This window comes from Pleurodeles waltl, chromosome 2_2, assembly GCF_031143425.1.
Source record: "Pleurodeles waltl isolate 20211129_DDA chromosome 2_2, aPleWal1.hap1.20221129, whole genome shotgun sequence".
NCBI classification, from domain to species: Eukaryota; Metazoa; Chordata; class Amphibia; order Caudata; family Salamandridae; genus Pleurodeles; species Pleurodeles waltl.
In genome coordinates this window covers 1,129,319,417-1,129,345,655 of record NC_090439.1, presented here as the reverse complement: position 1 = coordinate 1,129,345,655, position 26,239 = coordinate 1,129,319,417, and the positions used below count along the sequence as shown (strand labels likewise).

Sequence of the window (26,239 nt, the reverse complement as noted above, 5' to 3'; positions counted from 1 at the left end):
GACTCCAAACAATAGCTGTATATGAGCCTTACCTGCCCATCCATGCCTGTTGTGCAGGTCTTGGTCTCTCTTGGCTGCATGCGGGCTTCTGGAGGTTGAGTATTGGCCAGCAGCAGCAAGGTTGTCCCAAACAGCGGGAAGGAGCTGGCGATATCTGCGGTGGAGAAGAAATACATACGTGATAAGAAACGAAACACAACAACCAACATACTGAAGAGGTTGTGCGACTGACTGTAGCTTTGTGATTTCATGTTGTGCATCATTTGAAGCTGAATGAAAGGTTTCTGTGTTGTGTCCTCATTTACAAAGGGACTTCCCTCCCAAAACTCACTTCAGGAAGACAGAGATGTGGCCTAATTTAGAGGCCGACATACAGGAGATTATGCTTGAGTACAGCAGATTCGCTGTTTGCAACTTTGACAGCTCAGCCACCTGGTTTACCTTTCTCCCATAAAGCATCATTAGTGCTGAACGAAACACCTCTGGCTCAACCACTGGTTCAACAAGGCTATCCAGGTTACTCTTGCCAGACTGGGCGACTGGTTTTTCACCATCCTGAAAGACTTAACACTGCGAAGGGCTGATGGGGAAATGGCAACCGGCTGTCAAGGAAATGTAAATAAGTTGTCCTTAACATGCTGTATACATTCCGATACATACTGACGCCATTCAGCCTCACTGTCTTTGCCTTACCACTGTTCCACCATAGACCTCTTTTTATGACCTCTCTGCCTCTCCGTCAGGTTGTTTGGGTGCTCTGTTGTCTCTTATTCTGATTATACCCAACTGATTTTAAGATTGGGCAAAAAAAGCCCCTGGCTCTGCAGAAAAAGCGACTGGGTGTTGGTCGGCAGTACAGTCATGGATGGCAGAGAAGTTTCTGCACCTCAATTCCATTAAGTCTGAGCTTCTGTGAGTGGGCATACAGGTGACTTGATGCAATGATACCATCTGGCCTACCTCCCTAGGTCTTTCTCCTATGCTTTATATATTTATTTATCTATGTGTTTTTATATAGCGCGTACCATACCCGGAGGTGCCCGAGCACTTTACAATACAGCGAAGTACCTTATGGAAGAAATTGAAAGTAAGATGGTAGTAGGTGACAATTCGTATATCTACTACAATTACTCATGGTGAGGGTTACATATTTACAAATTATATATTCAATAAAGATTACAAATAAAAAAAGTTGGAGCAATTAGAGTTGCAAAGATACATATTTACAGAGTTGAAGCCGAGGGTCGTATTAGCTCTCTCGTGAGTGTCATGTAACAGTCAGAGTCTCGCCACAGGATGTGAGGACATGTGTCTGGTGAGGACCCACGCGATGAGAATTATGGATAAAAGTGTCTTAGGAAGAGAAGAGTTTTAAGATCCGTTTTGAAAATGCGAAAAGAGGTGGTGGTGCGAAGGTTTGGAGATAGTTCCAAATTCTAGTCATTACAAAGACCAGCTCTTAATAAAGTACAATCTTTTGAGGTCCTTTTGGATGAAGATGTTGCAAACGATTTCCAGTGTCTTGCAGAATCGTATGGATTCACAAGTGGTCTCTGCAACTGCTATGTATAAAGTAGATTATTGTCATCTACTTTGTTGAGGTCTGGCGCAGTCTTCATTATAGCTCAGCAGAGAATCCAGAAGATAGCAATTAGACGGGCAAGTGGGCTAAAAGAAATTGATCATCTTTCACAAACAAGAACAAACTTTCATCAGCTCCTGTAAAGCAGAGAGTTATTTCTAAAGCTCTTGGTTTAGGACATTTAAAATTGTCTGTGGGCTGGAAAAATCCCCTTAGCAGATTGTTTTCAGCCCTATCCTCCCAGGAGACTTCTCCCTTCTAACTCTGAATTACTATTTGTTATACCTCGGATTAAAAAGGGCAGGGATGGGAGGCAGAGCTCTATCCTGCTTGGGGCCTTTCTTGTGGAATAAATTGTTCATTGCAATTAAAGCAATCAATTTCCATATGATAGTCCAGAAGGTCATAAAACACATTTATTTTCGTAGGCAAGGTATTTTCTCCCGTGTTGCCGCTTCTCTTGGGCCCAGATTCTCGAAGATGTCATGGACCGCAGCACCCAAAGATGCTGCGCTGTGCAACAGGGACAGATCAGGAGAGCACCATATTCACTGAGATATGGCACTCTCCTCCCCTGTCCACAGAACCAACACTGTGACTGTGACCCACACACATAAACACACACACACTCACTCACTCTCACACTCACTCTCTCTCTACACACACACATGCGCAGTAGACTCTCTCCAGCCCGGCGAGAGAGCCTACACAGGCTCCCAGTCTGCCTGGAAGCGCCCTGGCTGGGCGCTCCCAGCCAATTCTGACGCTGCTCTGAGCAGCGTTAGGATTGGCCGCAGGGCAGGCTAGGAGCCTGTGCCTGCAGCGACGAAGCAGAGGAGGCAGAGGAGACAGAGGAGCGGAAGGGCACAGGGCGTTCAGGTAAGAGGTTTTATTTTTTTTTAAACTAATTTGATGTTTATTTCCCCTCCCCCTCTGGGCACACTGCCCCACCCCTTCTGCGCCCTGCGAGCCACGACTGATGTAACGGCCAGTTGACGCAAAGCAGCGTTTCTTGCTGCTTTGTGTTACTTTCCCATAAAATCCAACGCAAATACCAATTTGCATTGGTTTGTTAATCCCAAAAAGGGGTTTGTGTCGGTTTAGCTAACCTGGCGCTAAACCTTTGCGAATCTGGCCCTTGCCCTAAAGCTTTTTGATGTGAATGTTTGCGCTCGGTAAATGTTTCTCTATTCTAATCTTCGGGAATATTCCTACGTCCATTGCTGTTCCAGTGCTGTAAGGTTTTCTCTGACTTGCCTCTGGTGGGGACATCAGCAGGTTTGCAATGGGCTAAACACACAGCAGAGACCTTATTCATAACTGAAGGTTCAGCGTGTGAATCCACCCAAACCAACGTCCAAAGCTAGACATGGCGTTGTGGGCCTTTCATACCAAATATTGTATTGTATTGTAATTGTAATCGTATTTATATAGCGCTTACTACCCCTGACGAGGCGTCGAAGCATTTTTTGTTGAGTAGCACGCTACTCTGGAACCCAACAAGAATTAGTGATGGATTAGTATAGGGAAATAATGAGTACAGTTTTAGTATTATTATGAGTTAATTTGAGCCGCGGATATGAGAGTTTGTTAGTTAGATTGACTGGAGTAATGGAGGGGTGGAGGAGGAAAGAAATCCAGAAGTGTTAATTGGGAGTATATCCTTAATTTACTCAACCCAAAGGCTTGGGATGAGTAAAGGGGGATGGAGGAGGGAAGAGTATGTGGAAGGGTTAGGGAGAGCATAGAAGCAGGGTGAGATAAATGCGGGAGAATTTAGTAGGGTTGTGTGGGAGGTCACGGTAGTAGAGTGAGGTTTGGTGAGTTAGATGTGGAAGTGGAGGGAAGAGCTTAGGCAGAGTTATTTAGGAGATGAAAGTAGTAGAAAGGATTTGGGATGAGTCAGAGTGAGAATGGAGGATAGTTTGATAGAGACATGACATATGATGATGGGTAGATAAGTGTGATAAGATGAGAGCAGGAATTCATAGATATCTAGTATAACAACCCACCCAGGAGCCATGCAATGACCCACGAACATGCCAAGCACAGAAACAACATATACACTTACATTTATGTGTATATATATATATATATATATATATATATATACACACACACACACATACAAACACACATGAATACACACACATATGCATATACAATACATAATTAGAACCATGGGTAAAATATACATAGTCAAACAGGTTTAAAGAGTGTGTGTGTATTTTATTGTTATGACATAGTAGCGATACATATTTTCTAAAGAACTATACATAACTAGAAATATACACATAATCTGAACAAATATTCATCAACATAGGCATAGGCAGTCCATAGTTGTTTGAATATAGTGGTTATGAAGGAAAGAGCCAACTCTTGAGTAGTTTTCTGAAGACAAGAAAGTAATCTGTGGCTCTTATAGTTGGGGTTAATGAATTCCATTGTTTGGATGCTTGAACAGAGAAGGATGTACCACCTATAGTCTTTTTCTTGTATGGTGGTGTTCTAAGGCGGGGTGCCAATCTTGAGCGGAGGTTTCTTTGTTGGATGTATTTGGTTATTTTGTTTCTGATTAAAAAAAAAGCAGCCATGTTCCATGTATAGCTTTGTGGGTGATACAAAGCAGTTTGAAAGTGCATCTTCTGGAAACGGGTAACCAGTGTAGTGCTCTCAACGCAGGGAAGATGTGGGCTTGCGGCTTTACATGTAATAGTAGTCTGGCTGCGGAATTCTGGATACGTTGTAGTTTTTTCATAATAGATCGAGATGATCCATGGTAGAGGCCATTGGCATAATCCAGTTTGGATAGTACAAGCGAGATAGTAGCTTGCACCTTGTGTGGAAATCCGAGGTGGGGGAAGATACGTCGTAAAGTCTTCAAGGTGATGAGGCTTGTTCATGCTAATTTGTCCACTTGGGCATTCATAGTGAACTTGGAATCCATAGTGATTCCTAGGTTTTTAACTTCCTTGGATAATAAGGAGGTGGTCCGAGATCGTCAGGCCAGACGCACAGAGGGTCATCATTTTTCCAGTCACCACATATGAGTATTTCTGTTTTGGAGGTATTTAGTTTGAGATGGCTCCAGGTCATCCACTGATCAACGGCTCTGAGGCAACTGAAGATTTCTGAGTTTTCAATGTTTTTGGGGCATTCTAATTTAAGTAGTATTTGTGTGTCATCTGCATAGTTGTAGCATGTGAGATGGAAATCATTGACCAGTTCTGGTAAAGATATCATGTAGACGTTGAAAAGCAAAGGTGAGATGATTGATCAAAAATGGTGCTCTGGCTCTGGCAAAGCCCACAAATATCCGATTGTCCACTCTGTCCTGTTGAGTGTGGCTGATTTAGCACAAGACTTCACTTGTGGGATTCATTCTATACAGACTCTGCTCCTCATAGGATGAGAGACGAAAAGAGGTTGAAAGAGTGACTGGCTAGCTTGGCCATATAAAAAGGCCAAAACCACCTTAAGAAGGAGGACCAAGCAACTACGCAGGACTAACTTTTTTTTTAATTTTTTTTAAATAACACTTTTTAAAAGGTGGATGAACTTAAAGCACCTGAAATTCTCCAACAATACTGCCTTCCGTGTAATAAGTCAAACTGTACGGCAATGCATTGGCTCACAGGAAGATGACACCAAACAAATCATAGACATCATTCAAATGTAATGGGAGGAAAAAAAGGTAAAACAATACTCTCAGAAACATACCACTAATGGTGGTCTAACCAATGATGGTTTATTGAAGATATACATGAAAGCTGACAGAGCACCCAGGTGTTCTGACGTTAAGTATGTTTGACCACTGACTTTGTGTTTCACCACTGTGCATATTAGTTGTTCAATGTTCACCAGTAGCACATCACATTCTGTATTCGGTTTAGTTGCCAGTGTCTTTGCCTCTGTAAGAGTTGGTTAATATTAAGGCTTCCAGTTTTCAGTTTTTACTGATTTTGACAGATAAATACTGACAGATAATCTATTTCCTGTCTGTATTTATTTTAAAAAGTGGAAAAATACAGAAAATTGTGCTTCTTGTGAGTGACTCTCCTTTTTGCCCTTCAGGAATTCCAGACCAACTGTTAAGCAGATAGGTACCATGGGGATTTAAAAAGAGGAAGACATCTACTTAAATACAGGCATTTGTTAACATATTTTTAGGTTGAGCGTAAGCGTACGACCTCTTGTATACTTTTAAGTATGTGGGCTTCCAGCTATTTCATTTGTTAGTTTCAGCGTCGTTTAAAAATCCTTGCTTGCTAGTAGTCAATCATGCCTCTTTGTCCCTCCTTCTTCTATGTGGGGGCAGGGACCAACTACTGTATAATTATGGTTTGTTCTGTTTATCTGATCTGCAGGGGACTTTTTTTTTAAAACTTTGTTTCCTGCTCCTTTCCAGGGAAGCTTCCCTTTTCATTTGCAGTACATTCCTCCTCTGAGCTTAGCTGTAAACAAGGCTATAAATCAGGCTGTTATCTTGGTCACATTTGGTCTGCCTGTAGTCCATGGTGTGAAGAGCAAGGGAGGATGGCTTGTAATTGTTTATAGCCTAGCTGCCCATGGCTTATTACATCAGGGTCTGCAACTAAATTAGCAGTGGTATCTGCACACCACAAAATTGTTTTCATGAACTTTGGAATAAACTGTGACTGCTTGACATTTCCTGCTTTATTAGTCAGATGTGCCTGACCTTTCCTAATTAAGTAATTCAATGGCGTGTAAATTAACCTGCTACCTCCACGTTTGCCCCAACAAGCATACAGGAACGTTCCCCCATTCAGGGGCCTCGCCCCCTGATGTCACCTAGGAAACCTTTGTAAGGCGTCTGTGCTCTTTCAGCTCTGATACCCACATGCAGCTCAGCCAGAGCACCTCCTTCCAAGTACTCAGTGCCCACTGCTGTTCCAGTGCCGGGACCCCTCACATAGCTCTACTAGGGCTCCGCAATCCTTAGAGACAGTGCCCACTTCTGCTCCATACTGGGATCCCATTCTCAGCTCCATTAGTGCACCTCAGTTCACACACTCCAAGCCCTCAGCTGTGCCAGAGCCCCCACACACGCTGTCTGTCCGAGCATCTCAGTTCTTACAGTCTGTACACTCTGCTGCTCCAGTACTGGGACCTCACGTGCAGCTCCATCAGTGCACCTCAGTTCACACACTCCAAGCCCCTCAGCCGTGTCCGTGCCAGAACTCCACACAAGCTGTCTGCCAGAGCACCTCAGTTCTTACAGTCCGTACACTCTGCTGTTCCAGCACTAGTACCTTGTGCACAGCTCCATCAGTGCACCTCAGTTCTACCCCAGCAAGTTGACTGTCTTTCCTAAACTGGGATCCTGCTCACAGACAGTTCCATTACAGCAGCTAAATTCTAATATTCAGTCCCACTGCCAAACCAATACTGGACCTAAAAGAGCAAAACACAGCTCAGCCAGTGCACTCCCAAGTCTAACATCCAATGCCACTGTTGATGGTACAGCTCCGCCAGAATCCATCAATTCTAACATTCAGTGCACGTTTCTTCTCAGCACTGAGGCTCACACACACGCCCTTCAGGGCTCCTCGCATCTGTGGTTCAGAGGCAATGCCACTCCCATACTGGGCCCCACTCGCAGCTTCACCAGGGCACCTCCAGACAACACTCGGCAACACTGGCACACCAATACTAGGTTCCACACATAGCTCCATTAACATACCTCCCTTCTGACCTTGTGTGCCCGTTACTATTCCAGTACTGCAGCCGACATACAACTCTGTCAGTGCACCTCAACCCTAACCTGCAGCGCCCCATTATTCCAATACCAGGAATTACACGGCGCTCCGTTTCTCATTCCTCACCCGCTGCCTTTCTATTATTCCAGCACGGGGCCGGGACACAACTCTGTCTATACCCAAATCCTGATCTGAAGCACCCCAATATTGCTGTATCACATACGACTATGCTAGTGCACCTCCTGCTGTTCTGCAGCGCCCCCTGCTGTTCCACATTCTGGCTTCTGTTTGAGGACGTTCAATTAAATCTATGCTTAGCTGCCATCTTTATTTGGCAGGATCTGTTTCACCTATCTCACTCCGTTCTCTCCTTTACTCTGTTTACTCGCAATGTTTTCTTTCTCCCCCACTTTTCTCTTTCAACTCTTAAAATCTGCATTTGCTCTTTCTTTCAACTGTTTATATCTACTCCTCTCCCTTTTTTTAAATTTCCTTCTTCCTCTTGCTGCCTCCTTTTTCAATCTCGCAAAAATGTGGTTATTTCTTTCCTTGTTTTGTTCCTCTCTTTTTTCTTCATCAGGTGTTCATGATTTCACTATTTTTTTCTCTTCCCTTCATTCTTTCTTTGTCTTTTTTATTTGCTCTTTCCTTTGACTTGGTATGCGTCCTTTCACTTTTTTTTTTAACATCTTTCTTCCTTCATTTTCTCTGGTGTTTTTCTTATCTTTATCTGTCAATTCACATTTTACTATAAATCCTTCTTTTTCCCATCTGTATGTGGGAACCACAAGTTAATTGTCGGGAGCCAAAGTGTCAAAGTGGTTTTCCCATTCTGTGTCTGTGGGAAATGTATCGGTACACACACACACCCTGGTTCTTTCGCTGCTTGTTTCTCTCACCAGCTCTCTTTTTTTCTCTAATGTTCATTTTTCTTTCTTTTCACACTTCTTTCATAATTTTTTCCTGTTTATCTTTTGTTCCCTTTTTTCTTTTGTCTCACACGTTTGCTCTATTTCTTCTCTGAGTTGTGTTTTCATTTTCTCATTCTTTCTTTCCCTTCTTTCTTTTATTTCTTTGCGACCCCTTCTCTTTCTTCCTTTTATCTCTTGTAGTCCTTTTGCTTCTCTTTTTCTGCCCATTTGCTTTCTCTCCTGAAGCCTAGTTATCAACGGAGCAACGGGTGCAGTGGCACCAAGACCCAGAGACTTATGGACCTCACTCACCTCTAATTAGTGCTCTATTTTCCTACCAAACTTGCAGTCAACCATTTCCCTTTCTTACTCCCGGGCCCATGGCACCGTTACTACGCCGCTTGTCCTCTCCATCTTTACTCCCAACTCCCTCTTTGCTTTCACCCTTCAATCCGTCCCAAATTATATTTTTGTTATGGTGTTTTGAGCATTACACTCTGATGCCAAAAGTTTATTTCTGATAAAGGTTTATATGATAATTGTTATGTTTTAAGATAGAGGAAGAAGGTACATGGAAGTGCTTTAGTTAAATGCTGGGCCACAGGAATTATATGGCAGGAAAAGACAGAAATATCAGGCAGGGTTGACCAATTGTTGTGGCAAGAAAAGTCCGGTTATGAATTTACAATGCCAATAGCTCTAACTCAAGAAAATGCGAGACCCATTGCATTGCAAATGGTTGCTGCATATAATGCTAATATTTACCTGTCTGTGCAGTGTTTTGTTATAATTGGCTGCTTAATTTGCTAAAACACAACAGGCATCAAAGTATGAGTGCAGGTTTATCATTTAAACAAATGCGAATATATACCATTTTACCATTCCATTTACTCGCAAAACATAAGATAAATATGGGCAAATACGGATAAAATGGCTAAAAAAATAAATATGGATAAATACAGATGGAATTGTTAAAAAAGAAAATACCACAAAACCGGGAGCCCTAGTCAAGATCATTTACAGCAGGTCCCACACCATGAAGGGGAGCTCAGACCACAGCCTGTGCCCATCTCTTCTCATGTCCCCCTCTCCTTGTGGACTCCTCTATTTGCAGCCCTGAGCACTGGCCACTTACTCACCTATGAACATGCAGCCACTGGGAGAGAAAAGCTTCCTAGATGTGTTTATCTCAAATATAATCTTAAGAAGGCTTTCATTTCCAGCCTCCATCCTGGCCCTTCCGGAAGGAAGAGCAACACTTGTGCCGAACCTGCTGAGGACCAAACTAGCCGGGAGCCACATGATGAATAACGGGAAAGCGCCTAAAGGCGGCGCATCGTCGTGTTTCATAGAAGCCTGGCAGGCTCCGGCTTCTCTGCCTATTACGGGTGAGTCATCTTGGAGCGACTCATGTCAGGATATTGTGACCCTGGCTTTTGAATTGGGAATTTAGATGCACATTTCCGAATAATCTCTTTTTGAATTGTTATCATCCTGGCGGAGAGTCCCGTATCTCCTTCCCTTGTTCTAACATTTTACCCTTTGCCCATTTAACTTAAAACCCTAATATCTAGCAGTACCCCTCACATTTCCTTGTGCATAGTACTTTTCCTCTTTACCTCCTTTTTATGGGGCGTGCCCCCCCCTACCTGCACACAACTTCATTTTAACCAAACACATTTTCTTTTCTTTTAACCATTAGCACATTTTCCTTAGGCTGCACATCAGCCAATCTCTGGCCATTACCCTTTACACTTACCTGAACCCTTGCCAATATTTTTTGTCCAATATTTTGAACATTTGTACCGGAATCATGGAAGCATGCAATAGTGAAACCCCTGCTAAAGAAGCCGAATCTAGATGGTGCCGAACTAAAGAATTACAGGCCAATCTCTCTTTTGCCTATTATGGCAAAATTAATTGACAAGTATGTTAACACACAAATATTGGGATTTTTGGAAGAACATAACATTGTGCACTTTATGCAAATGGGCTTTAGACCTGCCCACAGCACCGAATCAGCTATGATAGCGGTTATGGAAGAAGCCAGAAAGCGGATGGATCTAGGACTGGTGACTGTTGTAATAATGTTGGACTTAAGTGCCGCATTTGATACAGTCAATCATGGACTATTGATTCAAAGAATGGAAAATAGTGGTATTAAGGGCCAAGCCCTTAACTGTCTGAGCTCCTTTCTGCAAAATAGATCCTTTCAGGTTGTAGATCGTTCTTTCTTCTCAGATCAGTTTAAATTTAAATGTGGAGTACCACAGGGCTCATCTTTGAGTCCGACTCTTTTTAATAGCTATATGGCTCCCTTGGCAGAAGTTGTGGAACCTTTTGAGGTATCAATGGTATCTTACGCAGACGATACGCAGTTAGTAGTCTCTTTTTCCTCTGGTGAGGATGCTGATAATGCAGCGTTACCGGCCTGTTTGCAAGCTGTGTCCTCTTGGATGACAGAGAGTAGGCTTCAGCTTAATGAAGAAAAGACTGAAATAATGTTTTTAGGAAGGCAATCTAACACGGCAAAAAAGGTTTTGCCAGCAACACGTCTAGAATATTTACCGTCACCCAAAGACCATATTAAGGCATTAGGAGTCTGGTTAGACTATCAGGCCAGGAGACTTTCAGCTACCTGTTTTGGAATACTGAAGTTACTCCGCAAGGTAATTGATTTGCTTCCTCCCCTGGCCAAAAGACTTACAGTACAGGCCCTCATCTTATCTAGGATGGACTATGGGAACAGTCTCCTATTGGGTTCCCCAGAATATGTGGTTAATAAACTGCAAATAGTCCAGAATGCGGCTGCTAGGTTACTGTTTAATATGCCTAGGTATACTTCGGCTAAGAAAGCTTTGATTGCTTTGCATTGGCTTCCAGTGAGGAAAAGAATCCAGTTTAAGGCTCTGTGTATTCTGCATAGAGCTCTATATAAAGGGGGTCCTCACCTACTAAAAACATTAGTTTCATTCTATGAACCCACAAGAGCTTTAAGATCTTCTTCTAAAGCCTTGGTTGTGCTCCCCAAAATAAAAAGAGCAACTTGGGGAGGCAGATCTTTGAAGTATCAGGGAGCAAGACTTTGGAATTCAATGCCGCTTCATATCCGTTTGATGAGACATGAGACGGAATTTCAGAAGGCCATCAAAACATGCCTATTTTAATCGCAGGGCAGCATTTTAACCATTTTAGGCCACACTATCCCTCCAGCTTGCTTAATATTTAGTCTGATTAGCGCTACGAGGCCTCTGGGTAGTTTGCGCTATATAAAACACGTTAACATAACATAGCATAACATCCTGACTCAATTACCTCTAGAGGCATATTTAAGAAAAATGGCGTTGCACACAGCGCTGCACCACTTTCCTTGCGCCCTTTACCGCCCCCTACTGCCACCATGTGTGCACCGTATTTAAACCATGGCGCAGGGTAGGGGGCAATAGCGTAACTTTTTATGACGCTATTGATGTACTCTGCAGGAGTAGCACTAACATTTTGGCGCAACTCGTGCAGAGTACATAGGGCCCATTGCGAACAATGGTGTGCCCCCTTTTAACGCCTCATCTGAGCAGGCGTTAAAAGTGCCGGGATAAATGACGCAAGGAAATCTGCTAGATGTCATTTTGCCATTTTTTGCACCCCCCTAAAAGGGGTACGCCCCCTTTGCATACATTATGCCTGGCGCAGGAATAATGTGGCACAAGGGGTTACAAAGTGGCGCAATGCATGCATTGCGCCACTTTGTAAATATGGTGTGGAGATTTTGGCCTCATTGGGTCACATTAGCGTCAAAAACAATGACGCTAATGTGGCACAAGGAGGCGCTAGGGGCTCTTAAATCTGCCCCCTAGATTTTAGTGTCCTGGGATAAGCACATGGTACACAGACCATGTAAATGAGGAGGCTTCCCAGAAGGCATCTGCAGTAGAAAAGACCTGCAGTGATCCTAATTCAGCTCTGCGGTAAACGATGGCATCCAGCTATGCGCCTACGTCATTCATCAGTTGAAATGATGAGGAGGGCTGAGGATGAGGACACGAGGGATAAGAAACTATAACAAATGTTCAGGGCCACTTAAATTATGAAATTGTACTGCTGTGTCGATTTTCGCATTTTTACAGATTTGCTGCATTTGCCACATAATCCATCATCTCCTGCATAATCTGCAACATGGTTCAAAAGTTGCTAAAATGCAGCGACACATGTTGCTGCGCAGTGAAAGGCGCTTCGCAAAGCTGGACTGGTCACCTTTTTTTATTTTTGGGGGTTAAAATGGTACTAATGAGGTGCAACCAATGCCCAGAAAGTGTTATCAAGTTTAAAAATGGCAAAATAATGACTTAATGTGCTGCATTATGCCGTGTAGTTTGCCTTTCCTTGCCGCATAATTTCCTAAACCCGCCGCAGAATTTCTTGCCTTTCTGGCGGCCCTGCAAATGATGAATGGATAGATAAGGAATGCTGGATTAATAATGATATACGGGGCTGTGGAAAGAAGATTAAGAGATAAGTAAGAACAGATGAAGTATGAGGAATTATGAAGACTGAGAAAAGGTGGTTGAGGGATAAGGACTGATGGATGAGGAATCGTGAATGAAGACTGTGGGATAAGGAATGATGGATGAGGAATATTGAATGAAGACAGTGGATGGATGATTGAGGGAGAAGGAGGGATGGATGAGGAATATTGAATGAAGACTGTGGATGGCTGATTGAGGGAGAAGGAGGGATGGATGAGGAATGGCGGATTACGAATGAGGAAGAACGGATGCAGCTTATTTTGTCATGGATGAGTATGTATGTATATAGGGCAAACCTAGCTGAGAAGCAGCGGAGCACTCTACATTACTTAATGGGAGACGATCTACAAGATCGTATACGTCAAGTGGGGATTACACAAACACATTTTACACACATTAAAGAGCAGGAAGATTAAGTGATTTTCCCAGAGTCGCATGATGTCGAGTTAGGCGCCGATGCTGGGATTTAACCCAGGGTCTCCAGGTTCCTAAGGACTCAGCGTGAGGCACTCGGCCGCATCTCCTCCCTGTAGCATCCTCCCTTGCCTGGGCACCCGCCACTCACAGGGCTATGTATCACATGTCTTTATCAGTCTGAGTGTAAATGCAAACTCAACATTCTAAACCTGCATTGCGTACACCACGTTCTGACACTTACGTCACAGCTCTATGGAGTCCTTCAGGAGCCAAAAGGGTTTTGTCACTCATACTCACACAACACCACACTTCCCATGTGAAACAATGGGTAAATGATGATGGATGACAAGTGATGAATGATAACCAGTGGAAGAGGGATGCAGGATGAGGAAGGGTGGATGAGGGATGTGAGAAGGCGGTGACACAAGAGGAGTGAGAGATGAGTAAGGATTGAGGACTGGATGCTGTACTCAGCTACTTGTGAAATATCTGCAGCACAATGAGACTCCTCCTTACCCAGGAACATCTTTTTAGCCTGAGTGGCAGAGCATCCCTTTTCCAATAGTTGGTTGAAGTAGAGTAGAACCTTCCTCGTCCAATAGTCTTCATCGTAGGCTGACCACATGTCTGTGGGGATGGAGTCCCTCAGTTCACACCTGTGGGTGGAAAACACAGAAGAAAATTGATCCTGGATGGATTAAATGTTTACGGCCCTTTCCATGTAAGCATTCTGCATGCATGAGTGTTTACTCACCAAAATACCAGGGGTAGTGGAAGTGATTTTTTATCTCTGACCCCTCCCCCCAGTGACATCACAGAATCGCTGACTGACAGTTCGTGGCAGCAGCTTCCTGTTTTGTAGTGAGGGGTTGTGGGAAGGGCAAGAAAGGGATCTACGGAAAGTAAACAAGTCTTGAACCAGGATCACTTCCTGCTCCTGCCTTCATGACCCCTGAGACTAGGGGTGAAAGGGCGCTGCGAGGGTTAGCAGTCCTGTGTGTCACTGCCTCGGACTGAGGGTTCATCCCTGGTTCTGGGGTCACTGCCTGTGACTGAGGGTTCATCCCTGGTGTCAGTGTCTGTGACTGAGGCCTGATCCTCAGTCCTGGTGTGAGTGTCTCTGACTGAGGGCTGATCCCCAGTCCCGGTGTCAGTGTATGTGACTGAGGGCCGATCCCCATTCCCGGGGTCTATGACTGAGAGCTGATTTTCAGTTCTGGTGTCACTGTCAATGACTGAGGTCTGATCTCCTGCCCCAGTGACACTGTTTGTGACTGAGGACTGATTCCTAGGGTTTGTCATTAAGTATTGTTCCCTGTCTTGATGTCACTGTCTGTGACTGAGGGCTGATTCCCAGTCCCAGTGTCACTGTTACTCAGGGCAGCCCTGGTGTCACTGTCTGTGACTTACAACTGGTCTCTTATCACTGTCCTAACACACTGACCCTTACTCACAATGTACCTGTTTGGGGGATGGCAGGCCCCGCTTGCCCGGTGCTTCAGGGCTGCCAGCCTCGAAGCCAGCTCTGCCTGGGAGATCGGTTCATGTTCTCTGCGCATCAGCAGCTGTCCGGTCTCATAAAGCCTCAAAACCTGCAGGAGGGACAGAAGAGGTGGATAAAGTTAACACAACACCATCTTATGGTATTCAGGGCACCATATTGTGCCAAAGACCACCATACAATGCTTTAACGTTCATCAGATCTCAAGGTGGGCGGGCCACTAAAGGCTCCCTCCAGATGCCTGGCCCAGCTCGAGGCACTCCCAGCCCTTCAAGCCCAAAACAAGCCGATCTTTCATGTGGCTTGTCCCTGCCACCCATGTACTAACCTCATGCACCAAGAATTAAAGACAAACATTGGTCTTTGATGTAAAAACAAGAGTGATGATTAAGGATCCACATAGGGGCTGCATTGTACAATATGAAACCAGAAAACCTGAGACCAAGCCCAGTTTCCCTGCTTGGCCAAAGTGTGTTATCCTCGGTAAACATTGTATTTCACCACGCCTCCCTTTTCTTCATTATAACACGTGAAAAACAGCACCTTGAAATTTGTGATTTCAGGATATGCCCTGCAAAAAACACTTGTGTTTTTTTAATAGACTTTACGGTTGCTCCATGTATAATAAGAGTTTAGGCTACATGCAGGGTGCGCATGACAACTGATGTGCCTCTTGGGGCCTGATGTATGAAGCATTTTTCCGGCCCATCGGGGCGTTTGGGACCAGAAAAATGCTTTTTGTCATGTACCAAAGGCAAAATGTGCCTCAGTAACTTGTTACTTGTTCTGCAGTATTTGGAATGAGATTGTTTAGGGCGTCCCTTCATAATACCGAATCGCACTGGTATGTATGAATGTTTTGCAACCAGAATGCGGTCGCAAAACAGGGGACGTATAGTCAGGAACACACATGAAATCATTCCAAGACCTGCAACATGAATACGCACTCACACCAACTCAATTCTATAAATATTTACTATTACGCCATGCCCTCCATGCACAGGTTCCCCACACTGACCCCCTCACTGAATTCAATCCCATAGAAGCAAAACTTCTCATGGGAGCACTGGGCAAAGAGAAAATATCCCAAATCTATTGTACAGTTATCTCGATTACCCTGAGGTACCTAGACCACCTTAGAACCCACTGGGAAGAATAGATGGGCCCCTTCAAGGAAGATGGCTGGAGAGATGCCCTGATCGTACTTAGGGCGATATTTATACTTTTTAGAAAGTATAAATATGGGCCTTAGACTCTCACTATCTCCTACTGATTGGAGCTGGTTCAAACTTCTTACTTACACAGTGTCTGTCTGTCACCACAAAGACTGCATGAGCTGGTCTTCTCTCGGAACCTACTTGCCCATGGTGTGACTCTATCACAGCCGACTTCTATCACATGGTTTGGGTGTGCCCCAAGATTCAAAGATACTGGTCCGCCATAGTAGCGGGACTCACTGAGATCTTAGGATGGAAAGTCCCCTTGTCCCCCTTGGTGATCCTGCTGGGGGGTCCAAGAAAATGTGGACGGCACCAGAGCTGAAAAGACCTTTTTAGGGAAAGCCCTACTGATTGCTAAATGGGATATCGCTGCTCACTGGAAATCCCATACTCCACCCCACCTTAGCTCAGTGGCGCCGAAGGATTGATTGGCGATCGCAACAAGAGAAGTCAGTTGATGAAGCCGGGGGCTGCCCTAAGAAACACGGCTGTGTGTGGGGGAAATGGTTGGGACAAACCCAATAGAACTGTAGTGGTGCAAGAAGGAGGACTCGATCTAGAACTGATTTGGGTGTTCGCGATCAAAAATGACATATGCACAAGTGGTAGCTATAACTTGAAAGTGATCATGTGCAATGAACGGTCGATGTGTCTGATGCTTGATATGTTAACTCAATAAATGTTGTTATATTTTTTGGAAAAGTGCAGATACTCACTTTCCCCGAGTCCCAGGTTGCTACCTAGAGGTGCTGGTACTCTCATTGAAAGCATTACACCTCTAGTAAGAATTGCAGGTCCTCAGTACCTGAGAGTACCTGCCCATATACTTAAAGCACTGCTTGTTCACCATAGAAAGGAACAGGCTAGTGCAAGGGGGGCCTTAAGGAAATGATTACCTCTAAGGATTGCTTTGCAGATTATGCAGTTTCCTCTAGCTAGGGCAAACATACCCAAGGCATGAACTAATAAACTGGATTTACTATCACGAAGGGGAAGTGGATTGGTAATCATGGATTGAGTAAACAGTGCAATACACAAAGGTGCATCCTCGGTGTCACATGATGCCCCTCCTCCCAGGACAACACTCCTGTCCCACTAAGTGTTGTTGCAGACAATGCTGAGGCCTTTGTGGCAGTGAGAGCGCTGCACAGAAGTGGGTGCCAGAGGGCAGAGGACACTTGTAGTAAATGAGCCACGCTCAGTCAGGAGGGGAGTGGGAAAGGACTGGTGTGTGGGGCATTTTGGATAATGATGTTTCCAATCTGTTACTTGTCCAGGCAGCACGTTTGCAATGGGAATCGCTACAACATGTGGGTGACGTGCAGTTTTACTGATATAAAATATGCAAAAACTGGGTTTCAGCAAATATGTATAGACTGCACATCACCAAGTAAAGTCCCTTGATTTGTTTTAATCCTATTAACATATTTTTGCACCACACTTCAGTATTACACAAAAAACCTATCCTTCATTTGTGCCTTCCTAACAGCTGGAATACTATGAAATATGTGCACAGTTCATTTGCAGGTGTTTTGCAGGTGTGTTAGAACAAACTGATGTCCTGCAGCCTGTCCTTTCACCGACCCTGTACCCCGCAAGGCTGTCAGATACAGGAGGAACCACCAATCTCCACCTTAAGAGAATAAGCAGGGTTTTGTCAGAAGCCATAGCCTGACATGAAAGCACCACAAATGTGTCAAGATAAAAACACACTTTAAAAGCATCTTTATTGCTCACTCACTTTCTGAATTCCAGCATGGTGATTTTAGGGGTGCTGCAGCACCCCTGCACCCTTCGCACCAGCGCCTATGGGGGCCTGATTCCAAGCCCCAGGGATGCATGAAGTGTGTCTGGAGAATGGGTCACGTGACTTTCCTCCTCCTGACACGAGCAGCCTGTGATTCATTGCACACGTTGGGCTTCTTTTGGTTCCTGCAGTGGCAGCTCAGAAACATGACTTATTTCCATGTTTATGCATAGTGGGTGTCTCCTTCACCTGGGCCACACTGCTGGAGGGGGGAAGAATCTAGTGCACCGCGAGCTTGATCTATTCACGAAGGGCCAGGGCAGGCTGTGCACAGAACCCACTGTAGGTTGTGCAGAGAGCCCACTGCAGGCTGGGCACAGAGCCCACTGCAGGCTGGGCACAGAGCCCACTGCATGTTGTTCACAGACTACAGGTTGTGCACAGAGCCCATTGCAGGCTGTGCACAGAGCCCACTGCAGGTCGTGCACAGAGGCCACTGCAGGTTGTGCACAGAGCCCACTGCAGGTTGTGCACAGAGCCCACTGCAGGTCGTGCACAGAGGCCACTGCAGGTCGTGCACAGAGGCAACTGCAGGTCGGGCACAGAGCCCACTGCAGGCTGTGCACAGAGCCCACTGCATGTTGTGCACAGAGGCCACTGCAGGTTGTGCACAGAGCCCATTGCAGGCTGTGCACAGAGCCCACTGCAGGTTGTGCACAGAGCCCACTGCAGGTCGTGCACAGGGCCCACCGCAGGTCGTGAACAGGGCCCACCGCAGGTCGTGCTCAGAGCCCACCGCAGGTCGTGCACAGAGCCCACCGCAGGTCGTGCACAGAGCCCATTGAGGGTTGTGTATAGAGTCCACTGCATGCCGTGCACAGACCGCAGGTTGTGCATTGAGTCCACTGCATGTTGTTCACAGACCACAGGTTGTGCACAGAGCCCACTGCAGGTTGTGCATAGAGTCCACTGCAAGTCGTGCACAGACCCCAGGTTGTGCACTGAGCCCACTGCAGGTCGTGCTCATAACCCACAGCAGGTCGTGCTCAGAGCCCACTGCAGGTCGTGCTCAGAGCCCACTGCAGGTCGTGCTCAGAGCCCACTGCATTTCGTGCACAGACCGCAGGTTGTGCACAGAGCCCATTGCAGGTTGTGCATAGAGTCCACTGCAAGTCGTGCACAGACCGCAGGTCGTGCACAGAGCCCACTGCAGGTTGTTCTCAGAGCCCACCGCCTGCCTCACGCAGATCCTGCTCGCAGAAAGGGACAGGCCTCCTCTGCCCTTCACCCTCTGCCTGTCCAAGAGCGTACCTGCCTCATACAAAGCCTGCTCGAAGAAAGGGACAGGACGTCTCTGCTGCCTGCCACTCACGCCATGCCTGTCCAAAAGCATGCCTGCCTCGTGCAGTCACAATCTTAAAATACACCCAGCCAGACTCAAAAACCTCCACTCGAAGACTGCAGAGGCTGCAGAGGCTGCATTTGTCATAAAAAGGGGGTGTTGCATTGAAGTTCCATTAACAAAGGGGAAGCAAGAATTGAAACCCAGAGTGGCTCAGAAAGGAGAGGAATCTCTAGAGAAGCAGGGGGTGTAGGGGGTGGGGGGCTCTTCTGGAGAAACAAAGAACTACACAGTGTCCTATATCCAGAGGCATAGTAAGACCTTTAAGATGCAGAATTACGAAAAGTGGCGCCGCACTTAGGCCCGTATTTATACTTTTTGACGCTAAACTGCGCTAACGCAGTTTAGCGTGAAAAAAATTAGCGCCGGCTAACGTCATTCTGAAGCGCCATGCGGGCGCCGTATTTATTGAATGGCGTTAGCCGGCGCAAGCAGACCAGCGCTGCCTGGTGTGCGTGAAACCACGTACACCAGGCAGCGCCGGCGTAGGGGAAAATGGCGTTAGGGCGTCTTAAAATGGGGCAAGTCAGGTTGAGGCAAAAAAATCGCCTCAACCCGATTTGCGCCATTTTTAACGACGCCCAGACGCCATTTACATGACTCCTGTCTTAGTAAAGACAAGAGTCATGCCCCCTTGCCCAATGGCCATGCCCAGGGGACTTGTGTCCCCTGGGCATGGTCATTGGGCATAGTGGCATGTAGGGGGGCACAAATCAAGCCCCCCTATGCCCCCCCAAAAAATAATAAAAAAATACTTACCCCAACTTACCTTAATGTCCTTGGGGTGGCTTCCTCCATCCTTGGGGGTCCTCCTGGGGTGGTCAAGGGTGGCAGGGGGGGGTCCCTGGGGGCAGGGGAGGGCACCTCTGGGATCATTCTGAGCCCACAGGTCCCTTAACGCCTGCCCTGACCCAGGCGTTAAAAAGAGGCGCAAATGCAGGGTTTTTTGACCCGCCCACTCCCGGGCGTCATTTTTGCCCGGGAGTAAAAATACGACGCATTTGCGTTGCAGTCATTTTTTTAGACGGGAACGCCTACCTTGCATCTCATTAACGCAAGGAAGGCATTCACGCCAAAAAATGACACTAACTCCGTGCACTTTGGTGCTAGATGCGTCTAACGCCAAAGTATAAATATGGCGTTAGTTTTGCGTCGAAAAAAAAGACGCAAATTCGGCGCAAACGGAGTATGAATACGGGCCTTAGTGTAGCGCCACTTTTCCTGCGTCCCTTAGTGCCCCACCCCTGATGGCACCATGGTAGTGCCATATTTAAAATACAGCGCACTTTGAAAATATGGTGCATCGTTTTTGCTGTTCCAAAAGCCATATCAGCGTTAAAAAAATGACGCTTATGTGGCATTGGAATGCCGTAAGGCCACCATTAATCTGGCCCTCAGTGCCCTTATGAGGCCGATGAAAACGAGCACTACAGCCCCGTTTGGGAAATAAGTCACCCATTGGCCGCCTCCCATCCAGGGCCCGGTGCCACCATACCTGCTGCACCAGTGATAGCCACACCACTGCATCTATCTCCATGTGGCGGGGATTGCCAGAGAAGGGGTCAGCCGCAGTTTGGAAGAAGGCTGCCTTGCTACCTCGTGGAGGAACAGAGGATGCAATACTTCAGCTTTACCCAGCATGCTCCTGTTTACTGTTACTGCACGTGCTCAGGAATGCTGTCTTTAGGTCTGGCCTTTGGGACAGCAATGGCAAAATAATTTCCAAATTAATTTTAAGTAATTTACATCGTAGAGAGGCTGGGGTCAGCAGACTTCATCTATTGGTCTTTTAAATTGTCATACACATTTTATTTATGCCCACCACACCATAAGCTATGGGACAGTGGGTCAGCCTACTGTGGCTATTGGCTCCCTTGACTTTGAGGAACTGCACTAAGCCTCAGCACATTGTTCACATCCGCCTGAACTCATTTCTTTCAGATCAGTGACAAAGCAGGTTCAAAGTGCACTTTTTAAAGTCGTTTTTTATCTATAAATGATCACTATTTTTTTTGCTTGTACTTGAGGTGATTTATTTCCTGTCTCCATTTTTATTGGTATTCTGAGAAAGTGTGTTGACATTGTACCTAATTTCCAGCGATTTGAGTGCTTGTTTAGGTCTTTATTTATTCTTGTCCCCATCAGAAATAATAATAATAAAATGCTTTGTACAATTGAAACATCTTTTTATTCAAAACACCACTAGTAAAGCTTCTGTCTGCTATTACTGGGCACGCTTCTGTCTGCTGTTACTGTGCATGCTTCTGTCTGCTATTACTGTGCACGCTTCTGTCTGCTGTTATTGTGCATGCTTCTGTCTGCTGTTACTGTGCACGCTTCTGTCTGCTGTTACAGGGCACGCTTCTGTCTGCTGTTACTGTGCATGCTTCTGTCTGGTGTTACTGTGCATGCTGCTGTTACTGTGCACGCTTCTGTCTGCTGTTAATGGGGACGCTTCTGTCTGCTGTTACTGGGCACGCTTCTGTCTGCTGTTACTGGGCACACCTCTGTCTGCTGTTACAGGGCACGCTTCTGTCTGCTGTTACTGTGCATGCTTCTGTCTGCTGTTACAGGGCACGCTCCTGTCTGCTGTTACTGGGCACGCTTCTGTCTGCTGTTACTTTGCATGTTTCTGTCTGCTGTTACTGTGCATGCTGCTGTTACTGTGCACGCTTCTGTCTGCTGTTACTGGGCACACTTCTGTCTGCTGTTACTGTCCATGCTTCTGTCGGCTGTTACTGCCCATGCTTCTGTCTGCTGTTACTGTGCATGCTTCTGTCTGCTGTTACTGTGCACGCTTCTGTCTGCTGTTACTGTGCATGCTGCTGTTACTGTGCACGCTTCTGTCTGCTGTTACTGGGCATGCTGCTGTTACTGTGCATGCTTCTGTCTGCTGTTACTGTGCATGCTTCTGTCTGCTGTTACTGGGCACGCTTCTGTCTGCTGTTACTGGGCACGCTTCTGTCTGCTGTTACTGGGCACACTTCTGTCTGCTGTAACTGGGCATGCTGCTGTTACTGGGCACGCTTCTGTCTGCTGTCACTGGGCACACTTCTGTCTGCTGTTACAGGGCACGCTTCTGTCTGCTGTTACTGTGCATGCTTCTGTCTGCTGTTACTGTGCATGCTTCTGTCTGCTGTTACTGGGCATGCTGCTGTTACTGTGCATGCTTCTGTCTGCTGTTACTGTGCATGCTTCTGTCTGCTGTTACTGTGCATGCTGCTGTTACTCTGCACGCTTCTGTCTGCTGTTACTGGGCACGCTTCTGTCTGCTGTTACTGGGCACGCTTCTGTCTGCTGTTACTGGGCACGCTTCTGTCTGCTGTTACTGTGCACGCTTCTGTCTGCTGTTACTGTGCACGCTTCTGTCTGCTGTTACTGGGCACGCCTCTGTCTGCTGTTACAGGGCACGCTTCTGTCTGCTGTTACTGTGCATGCTTCTTTCTGCTGTTACTGGGCACGCTTCTGTCTGCTGTTACTGTGCATGCTTCTGTCTGCTGTTACAGGGCACGCTTCTGTTACTGTGCACGCTTCTGTCTGCTGTTACTGGGCACACTTCTGTCTGCTGTTAATGGGCACACTTCTGTCTGCTGTTACTGGGCACGCTTCTGTCTGCTGTTACTGTGCATGCTGCTGTTACTGTGCATGCTTCTATCTGCTGTTACTGGGCACGCTTCTATCTGCTATTACTGGGCACGCTTCTGTCTGCTGTTACTGGGCACGCTTCTGTCTGCTGTTACTGTGCATGCTTCTGTCTGCTGGTATTGCACATGCATTGGTCTGCTCTTGGTGGTCGTGCTGCTGCCTGATGTTACTGGGCATGCAGCTGTCTGCTGTTACTCGGCACACCACTGTTACTAGGCATGCTGCTGTCTGCTGTTACTGGGCATGCAGCTGTCTGCTGTGACTGTGCCTGCTTCTGTCTGCTGTTACTGCACATGCATTGGTCTGCTCTTGGTGGTCGTGCTGCTGTCTGCTGTTACTGCGCATGCTGCTGTTATTCGGCATGCTGCTGTCTGCTGTTAGTGGGCACACTTCTGTCTGCTGTTACTGTGCATGCTTCTGTCTGCTGTTACTGTGCACGCTTCAGTCTGCTGTTACTGTGCATACTTGCATTGGCTGCTACTGCGTATACTCACCTTTACAGATTTTCAGGGGCGGCGCCTCCATAAGGGCGGAGGAGCGTCGCCCCGCGCCAGCAGCAACCGGAGCAAATCCTTTAACAAGGAAGGGACAATAAACTGTGTTTATTATCCCTTCCTTGTTAAAGGGGCGGGGCACTGGGGTTGACGAGCAGAGGGGAGTGCACTGTGCACTCCCTTCAAAGCGCATGTGTGTTTGGCCGGCCGTCTCATGCCAGCCAAACACACATGCACACAGGGCTCTCGTTGCCGGGCTGGAGAGAGCCTCCCAGCCAATCCTGATGCTCCTTTGAGCAGCGTCAGGATTGGCCGCAGGGCATGCTGGGAGCCTGTGCCTGCAGCATCCGGCGACGAAGGAGAGGAGTGGCGCGGCGCAGGAGCTGAGGTAACTTAAAAAAAATATATATATATATTTCGTTATTAATTCCCCCTCTCCCCCCATGACCACCGTCCCGCACATTGCCCCGGACCCAGGAATCCTTGTAAGCCGCAACTGCTGTTTTTAGAAAGTAAGGAGTGGTCTTAAATTAAGAATGTTAGTGTAGCAAGTGTTGTTAAGTCTGTTGAGAGATGGGCAAAAGGGATTGTTGTCACTGCAATCAGTTTCAATCATAAAATCAAATCTGCCTTACCCAAAATGTTTTTACAGACTGCTGAGTGTGACCTATCCCAGGGATGAGGCCACAGATCTGCTCCCAGGCTGTCAAGTCCTGGCCGCCCAAGAAGCCTACATCATGTGGGAAGGAGTGCACTCTGCAGTAGGGCTGAGTACATTGTTCCCCATCATGAATGTCTATCTAGTCATTGCTTATCTGCTCACAGGTTTACCATGGTTAATGAATACAAGAGTCTTTGTTGATAGTTCCTGGATTATTGTTTACCCACAGGACAAGCAATGTTTATGGAACTGTGCATTGCCAGCTTGTTCCCAGGTCGCTTTGTTCCAGGTGCCCTGTGCAGCCAATTAAACTGTCTTATAGCTCCATAAAATTTAGAGGCATCCTTCCCAATGCACATAACTCATCAGTATGTGGACCCCTGAACAGACTCCCTGAATCCACTTATCTTCATCCCATTTTTTCTCCACTCTGCTACTCTGCTCACCTGTTGGTTGCAGAAATGTACAAACCAAGGCTCCAAGGCACAGACTACCAAAGTCCTGACCATATGTTAATTTCCCAAGGATAGTTTCCACCAACAGCTACCCCCCTAGTATTTGCACTCACCCCTAAGTGTGCAAGCATTGGAGTTAGAATAGTAAATTAACAAAGTGTTAAAACATGATGCATGTGAGCTTGGCTACATTTATTGATTAATTACAGTTCTACATTTTAGTGGTTAGATATTTGCATAAGGTTGAGATTTTCGTTGCCTCTAACCTTGAGTATATATATTTTTGCGGAAGATGATTTTGAAGTCGTGTTTGCTGCATGGAACCCACCCCTCAGCAGCCATGGGTTGCGCCGTCCTACAGCGGTGATGGCTTCGGGCAATGGGCAGGATCTGAGAGTTAAACTCAACTGAACAGATTTTAACCTTTAACCAAGAGTGCTCTGAAGATTTGATTGTGCAAAATGCCTTTCAACAAGTCAATGGAGAGATACAATTTCAGGGACTTTTTGCCATGGAAAACCATTTCAATACATAAATCAGTTTTTTCAATAACTTCTATTGTTAGGGACTTTTCAATGAAAACGATTTAGTTGGAAATTTTACTGGACACAGCAGTTTACTTTCCATGAAATATCACCCTGGTTTTTTGCAACACTTTTTGTTTACATCGTTCTAAATTGATTTTACAAATAGCAACTTTAGGAATATTTTAAACAAAATATAATCTCACTCCTAGCTCCATCCATCAACCTTGCCTTCCATTGCTACAAGACCAATCCCGATTCTAACACTAAACCTGATCCTAGTGTACCTTCGATCCTGACCCAATCAATATGCTTGATGATTACTCTAGAACAGGCTTCTCCAACGAGTAGCTCGTGAGCTGCTGGTAGCTCTCCAGTTACCTGTAAGTTTGTCTCCTCTGTGCAGCTTGCATTACTAAATTAGAAGCTTTAGCTTTGGTTGAGAAATACATTTGTATCAAAACTGAGAGTGTGTAATTGACAGAAAAATGACTGTGCATTTTCAGAACTCATAAGCTGATATTTGGAGAAAAATGCCTGAATTTCCAAAATATATTTAAAGCTGATATTTTCATCATAAATCACGTGGCATGGTATACCTAACACTATTGCCATGCTGCTATCAGCAATACAGCTATCGCCATTCTGTTTTACCCAAGTGGAGGAATTTCACACTGACAAAGCATTTACTTCACTCCTGGCGACCCTGCCTAATGGAGTGAGATGATCAGTGATTGTAGTCAGTGGTGTAACAAAGGACCCCCACAACACCAGCAGTGCGGGGGAGTGGGAGACAATCTTCAAGGGCCCCCTCAAAACAGTACACTGGCATGAGACCTCCTGAGTGAGTCCGGAGAGGCTGGCCCTGTGCAGGGGGGCCCTCAAGTTTCGTTACACCATTGATTGGTTTCTTGCATATGGTGGCCATAAATGTAATCTTGTTTGATGAGGTCACTAATGCAGCACTAATAATATTAGTAACTTTGGCTGAATTTCAATGACCATAAGTAGCTCTTTTTACAGAAAAGGTTGCCCCTCCTCTAGAAGAAGACAGACCCAAATCATACCCCTTAGCAACACCGTAATCAGACCCTAACCTTGATCATGTCGATTGATTGATTGAACCTAATCTTGACCCCATAGTACACCTTAGCATCTTCATTTCAATTAAATGTATTTCTCTGCTATTGTTTACCTAGAGAAGGTTTTTAAATGAAATGGTTTAAATGACTTGTGTTTTCTTTGAAACAGATGGGGATGATATGGCTGGATACTGTTTTCCTTAAAGGTAAGGCAGGTCTCTTGCATTTATGTATGCACAGAATATGTCATTATATCACAGACATAGAAACATGGGCATCATGTGTACTTATGCATGTACAGAACAAATCAATATATTAAAGACATAGACAATGGGCATCATAGCAGCTTAAAGGA

At 45.8% G+C, this 26,239-nt stretch overlaps 1 protein-coding gene across 2 annotated transcripts in view; it reads right to left on the bottom strand.

The window, feature by feature from the left end:
* LOC138282937 (unconventional myosin-XV-like) overlaps window positions 1-26,239 on the bottom strand; it is a 130,506-nt gene that overhangs the window by 8,387 nt on the left and 95,880 nt on the right. For both annotated transcript variants that reach the window (XM_069221001.1, XM_069221000.1), the window contains exons 13-15: window positions 14,615-14,745; window positions 13,670-13,809; window positions 33-154 (exon numbers count right to left, since the gene is read on the bottom strand). In XM_069221001.1, the coding sequence (XP_069077102.1) occupies window positions 33-154; window positions 13,670-13,809; window positions 14,615-14,745 (393 nt within the window). The remainder of the gene's footprint in view (window positions 1-32; window positions 155-13,669; window positions 13,810-14,614; window positions 14,746-26,239) is intronic.